The sequence below is a fragment of the Phalaenopsis equestris genome, unplaced genomic scaffold (genome assembly GCF_001263595.1).
Source record: "Phalaenopsis equestris unplaced genomic scaffold, ASM126359v1 Scaffold216995, whole genome shotgun sequence".
NCBI lineage: Eukaryota > Viridiplantae > Streptophyta > Magnoliopsida > Asparagales > Orchidaceae > Phalaenopsis > Phalaenopsis equestris.
This window is the reverse complement of record NW_018235559.1, coordinates 3,222-10,958: the sequence shown is the minus strand read 5'-3', so window position 1 is coordinate 10,958 and position 7,737 is coordinate 3,222. Positions and strand designations below refer to the sequence as shown.

Genomic DNA, 7,737 nt, shown 5'->3' with positions numbered 1-7,737 from the left:
ATTTTATAGCTCAAGGCCATCGCCAACTTTCAAGATAATCACAGCCTACTATCTTTCAAAAATGAACATTAGCAAAGAAGTGATTATGAAAACTCATTGTGCTATAGAACAAGAATACATAAGTTACAACTCATGAACACTTTGAAAAGATCAAATCTAGGTAGACATTTTCAGGCTATTGGAACAATCAGTTTTTTTTTTGGGGATATCAGGTAGAAATGAAGATCAATCAAGGAAATATGATATGAAAGTATCATAATAAAATATTGATAATAAGTTTGACTTTATAACTTATTTTGGGATTAATATACAGAAGATGAGTCGATGAGACCCCGAAAGACACCTATCACCCTTGAAGGCCTAAGGGAAGCATGACTCATTCAATGGAAAAAAAAATATTATATCCAGTAAATCGGACGTGTGAACGATTGGCATGGATCATACCATGCCACCAGATGTGCAGTGTGGTGCAATCCATCCGGACGACGAACAGACGTACTAATTTCTCCATTTCATGAATAGTGAAGTGAGCATTGTGACAAAGGGACCTTGATGAATCCAAATTGAGACGCCAATTTGCAATATGTTAGCTAAATGGATAACAACATGATGCACAACATATTTTCAAAAAATTTAACGGCATATGAGATGATCTCTTCTAACTAGTTGCCAGTCACACTGCAATTGTTATCTTCATGTTTGCTGAAAGTGGTGAAAATACCCAGAACTTTCAAAGCAAAAATTAGGAAACTCAGACATAACAATAAAACAATTCCTCAAAAAAGGTTGGAGGAATCAGTCAGAAGATGAAAATCGAAACTCGTCAAGCTGCTTCAGAGGGAAGTTCAGTAAACTATACTGAAGATGCCAATGCTAGGGAATATGAAATGAGAACTTGTGTTGCTCTGTATTCAACCAGGACTAATCCAAGGCGAACGCAGAAGATGGTGGGGGATTAGATAGCGCCATAGTCATTGGGAAAAATTCAAACTTTTCTACCCTATACTACCACGGACCTGGACCAGAGAAGCCAAGATTAAATCTTGATTGAAAAATGAGGAGCAGCTTCATCTGCTAGCATGAATCTCCTCCATCTTCGCCCTTCTCCGGCTGCCATCTTCCCTCCCTCTGCACTCCACCGCATCTATCTCAAAGCGAAGAGAAAAAAAACCAAAACGCAGCAACTCAAATTCCACCAGAGAGCCGATGGCGTTGTTCCCATTGCGAGCTTACCCTATCCGAAGTCATCTCCCACCCCTCTCCTCATATCCGAGACGTCCACCTCCCTTACCACCGAAGAAGCCCTCGAGCGCATATTTCTCAACCTGCACTCCGCTCTCGCTGGAGGTATCCACATTGAACCCTCCACTTTCTCCTCCCTCCTGGAGCTCTGCTTCCGCATCGATCCTTCCCAGCGCCGAGCAGCCGCTCTGCACCGCCTCATCCCGGCCTCCCTTCTCCATTCTAGCGCCAACATCTCCTCTAAGTTGATTCGTCTCTACGCATCCAGCGGCCTTGTAGAGAAAGCCCACAACCTCTTCGACAACTTGCCCCCCAGTCATAAAACCGCAGCTTTCCCCTGGAACGCTCTCATTTCCGGCTACGCAGACATCGGTCTTCACGAGGATGCTATGGCACTCTACCATCAGATGGAGGAAGAAGGTGTCGAGCCGGACCGATTTACTTTCCCTCGTGTCATCAAAGCATGCGCTAGTATCGGATCCATCCCTCATGGCGAGTCTGTACATCGCCACCTCGTACGCTCCGGTTTCGCCACCGAACCTTTCGCGCTCAACGCGCTCGTCGACATGTATGCCAAGTGCGGTGACATTGCCCGCGCCCGCCGTATCTTCGATCAGATCCTCGATCGGGATCCCGTCGCCTGGAACTCCATGATTAACGGGTACATCCGCCATGGCTTATTTGCGGAGGCCATTGAAACGTGCAGAAGAATGCTAGTTGGTGGTCTTGAGTTAGATACTGTGACCATCTCCTCGTTGCTTGCTGGTTGTGCTTCTTCGAAGTGCAACATGGGTCTGGAGATCCATGGCTGGATCCTCCGCCGCGGGCTTCTGCTGGGTGTATCTGTAGCCAACTCTTTGATCACTATGTACTCTATGCTCGGCCAATTAGACCGTGCGAAGTTCATTTTCAGTACCATGCCGGAGAAGGATTTGGTCTCCTGGAATGCCATTATTTCTGCCAGCAGAAGAGACCGGCGGGTGCTCAGTATATTCCGGCAGATGGAGGATTCAGGTGTGTCGCCAGACGGCATAACGTTTGTATCATTGCTCTCGGCCTGTGCTAATTTGGGCCTTGTTGAAGATGGCCGGAAACTGTTTGCTGAAATGCATGTGAGACATGGCATAAAGCCTGGCATGGAGCATTACGGGTGCATGGTGAACTTGCTTGGAAGGGCGGGGCTTGTTGAGGAGGCCTACGAGCTTGTGTCAAGGATGATGCCGTTTGACGGTGGTCCGACGGTCTGGGGGTCGCTGCTTTTTGCTTGCTCTGTGCATGGCAATGTTAGCATAGGAGAGATAGCAGCTGAGCGATTGTTCGAGCTGGAACCAGACAATGAGCACAATTTTGAGCTTCTCAGGAGGATATATAGAGATGCAGGGAGGCTAGAAGATGTTGACAGAGTGGAGAAGTTGATGAGAGCCAGAGGATTGGAATTTAGGCAAGTCTTTTAGAAATTTTGGACTTGCGATTCTCTTAATGTTTATTTTGTAAATTTTATGTTTAATAAGAGTAAATAGCTGTGTCATTCATAGCAATTAATCATCTAGTTTTTAGTTTTGGTTATACAAGCACTAATATAAACTAATGTATATTGAAGTGGTTATTGTGCATTTATCGGTGCCATAGTGTTTGAGGGTGTAATCTCCTACTGTGAGGTTGGGGGTTTGGATCACGCATATTACCCTTTTGGTTCACATTTTCTGAAAAAAAAAAAAAATATCTAAGTGGTTATCGTTGGCTTTTATAGTTCAATGATTATTGAATGCTAATACCTTGATACGAGAGATTATTATATGAATGCAACATAAATGGATTTAATTTAATTTTTTGTATTATTTTCTAATACTATTTTGTATGAATATTATGTTAGCAATACAAGTTTGATAAGCAAGAGCTGAAAACAGAGAGGTTAGGTCTGTTTTTTGGAGTTCATGAACCTTAAAGATAATTGAGTTAGTGACAACACTCCATGCCCTTTCCTGTATGCATGCACTCCTCTGTTGCGATGCACATATGCATTTGCATGCCCAACACTCACATCGCCATTGCTGCCGCACTCCAACACCCATTTCCTCATGCACATCAATGCCCACATGCTCATCCGGCACAAACACAATAGTATGTGCTTGTGCATACCCATGCATTAATTACTTGCAAGCACTTTGATTGCTTGCCGACTGTATGCCACACCTCATCAATTGCATAGCCGGCGTGCTCGCTATGCTCATCAACCTTGTGCTGTAGCTCATAAATCGTGTCTTTTACCTGTTGTCTGCATAGTGAAACATGCACATAGATTTTGAATTTACAGGTTTGCGCACTTTCTTTGAGGTTCTACATTTTACCATTAGTCACTCTTAGATGTTGTATTTGCGTTAATCTTTCTCCAATTGATCCCATGGTGAGCTTGATTAAGATTTCTCTTGATTGATGGAGTAGGCTAGTGCATCCTTACCCATGTTGAGCCTAGCTTTTATAGTTTTCTCCCAAAAGTTCAAATTATATATTTTATTTTATTATTTATGCATCATGATATTTTAGATATTGTGTGCTAATAATTCTATTTGTTTCTTGTTGGAACATTTTTCTAGATTTTGATTTTGGTAGGCACAACTTAAAATTTCATGCTTGTTTGTAAAAATGATTGTTTTTGGCATTGCATCTACAGAAATTTGATTAAGGGAGATTTCCATCATTCCAACATTTGCACAATGAAGACGAACCATAGAATGTCCTTAAGTATGGGCTAGTGACTTTGAGAATTCACATTCCCTTGCCTTTAATATGAATTGTATGGTTGGGTATATATTTAATTTCTTAATTCTTTTGTATTTTTGAGGAGTGATTTATAAAAAGAGCAAAAGAATTAGGCGAGATATTTATTATTTCCATAGATCAATAAAAGAGAATGTGATAAGTTATAGTATCCTATTTTATTCTTACAGTGGGAGTAACACTTTCATTATCACTTTAATAAATCCCTGTACATCAATAGTTGTGACCATCTATAAATTATATGAGGTTTTTTTTTCCTCCAAATCTTACTTTTTAGTACCTTTATTCACTGGGTCTATCTTTATCTGCTTGTATTAACTAAGTTTTCTGCACCAAAGGTTGTGAAAATTGCTAATTGAAAGTTGCAATGAAGCATAATTCATATGCGTGAATAAGTTAAATCGACGATGAGGAGCAGGGGCCAAATCAACCTATTGTGAGAAGAGCAATGATGTTAGTGAAGGGTGTCACTAGTAAATAAGGGTTGATTTTGGATTTGATTTTGATTTTGATTATGATCATCAAACTCTTGCTGTGATGTCCATCAATTGTCCTATGTCGAATGCTCCTGTGATGAGTCAAGCTGTCAACCTCATGGCTTTGGTTCAGGTAAGTCTGTTTTATAAAAAAATAAACAATAATCTGTACAATATTATAATTTTTTTAGGTTTTTATTTTTCTTGTAGGTGTGACCGGTGAGCGTCTTGGACAATTATTAGTAAAAGCCTACCAAATTTGAGTCATCCTTGAAGGTATGCCTCTTCATTTGAAATGTTTTCTTAAGGAAACTTTTTGTTGGTTGTTCTGAGTGGGCATATGGTACATTGAATGTAATTAAGCTTCTGAATTTTTTATCAATAGAGTCAGAGGTCACATCTTTCACAGTTCTGGGGATTTTATTCTTGTTCTTGAGTAAAATATTTGTGACATTGATTTATTGAGATTCCCTTAATAGCTTTTTGAGTAGAGTGTTTTTACTTTTGCAATACTTAATGAATATAGCCAAAATAATTTCAATGAGGCAACCTGGAGATAACAAGGAGGGGCAGATTGTTGAAATTATTTGAGAGACTTCCTCAATGGTTGGGGAATGTGCAAGCTTTGAGGGTGGATTAGGCCTAGTACATGCCCTTGAAGCACACATTCAGGGAACTCGGGTTACATCTCCCCTAATTGCTCTTGATTTTCACTGTTCGGTGTCATCTCATTCAGCGAAAAGTTTGGTGGATGAGATTGTAGAGTTTTCATCTTCCTAGTTTTATATGCTGTAATGTGTGCATGCTCATGAGGATTAATTTTTTTGGCACTGAAGTGAATGTTTTGGAAGGGATGAAGAGGGTTATCTTTTTGGGGAGAAATATGCACTTCAAAAGATGAACCATGGCAAGTTATGTATGAAGTGCTAGTTTTAAAACTTAGATGTAAGAGGAGTGCACATATGTAAGTTACTTTTTAACAAGCTTGACATGGTTGATGTTATTGTTTAACAGGTTAAGGAGTTGTTTGATTTGAAGAGTTTTGAGTTTAAAATATTTCAAATGTAGGAGTTTTAAAAATGTTGGTATTTAGTTTGATAAAAAAATAAATTCAAAATAAATTTTTGAACAAGTTAAAATTCACATCTTGTTCATTTAAGGTGTATTTTAAAATTGACTGATTTTTAAATACATTATAAGCTATCGCTACTGCCACTAGAGACTAGTGGTTGTCTCCCTTGTCTTTGGCTATTGTCGGGCAACTGCCACCGGCCATTGTCTTACCTCCACCATCATCATCCTTCGGTCTTCACGACCCATTGTCAGACCACTCCAAACCACCACTACAATTGCCATCACAGGACATCGCGGCCTGTACATTCACCAGGCGCCATTAGTTGTCTCCCTTTTCATTCGCCATGGCCGGCCAGCTATCACCAGCCTTTGTCCTACCTCGAACATCATTTATGATCGGTGTTCACATCCTCTTGTCCTACAACGATCGCCGCCATAGGATATTGCGGCTTGTTATTGTCAACATCCTTATGCTGCCATGTCGATCACTATTGTCTAGTTTTATATTGAATTTATTTTACATTAAACCAAACACAAAAAGTATTCTACTGCATTAATTTTGCACTCAACCAAACATGGGGAAAGTATTTTCAATACATGATTTAACTTTATAATGTATTTTGAATATTTAAAAATTCTCAATACTTATGTAACTAAATGACACCTAAACATACCAAATAATTGGAACACCATAAAAAAATATAACACATTCTCCCAATAGGGGAGATCATGTGCATTCTTTATTTAAAAGAGAACACAAACTCTAAAAGTTCAATAAAAAAATTAAGAGGTCGTTTGATTTGCTGAAAATAAAATATAATGTAAAAGGTTTACAAAGTACTCTAATTACAATTTATTTAAAATATTTTAAAGTTGTTTGATTCACTGTAAAATAAACTTAAGTTTTTACTTTTTTTTTGTTTGGTTTGAAGTGGATTGAAAACAGTGTATTTAAATATATATTTTTTTGTCCTTTGGTAGTGTGAGATGGGGGTCGGCAGGCCACCGACAGAGGTAGGTTGGTGGTTGGTGGGCGGTGGGCGTAGAGGTGCAAAAATTTACCCGACACTCCAACATGACTTAAACTCAACTCGAAATATTCAGGTTAGAGTTGACCTGAATATTTTCAACTCGGTTTTGGGTTAGAGAATTCGAACCCGTTTATTATTTGGGTCAGGTTCCCTGAAAACCCGAATAAGCACGAAAGTTCAAGTCTGGTTCGAGTTAGAGGGTTAGTCATGTTTGGGTTCAGGTGGGGCTATAATCAAGTCGAGTCGAGTGGAATATGTCAGCATAGTTCGGACTTGGCTTGGTATAATTATAAGTTGTTTATGTTCGGCTTGAGCTTATGTTGAGCTTTCATGTATTGTTTAAGATTGACTTGTTTAAATTTTTAAATAAGCTATTGAATGATATTTAAATGAGCTAATGAACGATCTAAAAATTCAAACTAGCATCTAGATTTCCATACAAAAAATTCAATAAATAATTTTACAAATTTGATCTCTGCTATTAATTTATTGATTATAAACTCTAAACCCTACAGGATCTTAAATCTCCTTTCTCCTCCATTTTTCCCTAAATCCCTCGTTTAGGAGATGCTTAATAGAATAATTTGTGTAGCATTCAAGTATTATTTAACCTAAATCTTATCAAATAACTAAAAATGACAATTTTAAGACCTACAAATACATAATATCAAGTTTTTATATATCATATATGATACGAGCTATCAACAAACAAGTTTTTAGTTAAATAAATTTAATTTATATAATTATCATATATGGTATGAGTTATCATCGAGTTTAATATCGAGTATTTAACAAGTTGTTAAACAATAAACCAGTTTATTCGTGAACATAAATGAACAAGTTTAACTATGTTCATATTTAGCTCATTTAAGCTTCGAGCTTTTATAAATTGTTCAAACTTGTTCATTTACTAATTTGAACAAACACGATCGAGTCGAGTTCGAGTTGTTCATCGAGTGCATTGGTTTAGTTACAACCCTAGGTTTGGGTCTTAGTTTTTAACTCGTTCATTATAATGGTCGGGTTCAAGTTGACCTTATTCGGGTCGAACCCGAACCCAACTCACTGACCCGATTTGACACCCCTAGGTGGGTGGAGGCAGCAGGTTGTTGGCTTGCTGCAGACAACTGGACGAC

General features: G+C 38.6%; 1 protein-coding gene across 1 annotated transcript; it reads left to right on the top strand.

Moving 5' to 3' along the window:
* Nucleotides 1-814: 814 nt before the first annotated feature.
* Nucleotides 815-2,914, top strand: LOC110037218 (pentatricopeptide repeat-containing protein At4g25270, chloroplastic). Its single transcript, XM_020741810.1, has one exon. It carries the CDS (start codon nucleotides 1,080-1,082, stop codon nucleotides 2,694-2,696), a length of 1,617 nt encoding a protein of 538 aa, XP_020597469.1. The 5' UTR covers nucleotides 815-1,079; the 3' UTR covers nucleotides 2,697-2,914.
* The last annotated feature ends 4,823 nt before the right edge of the window (nucleotides 2,915-7,737 follow it).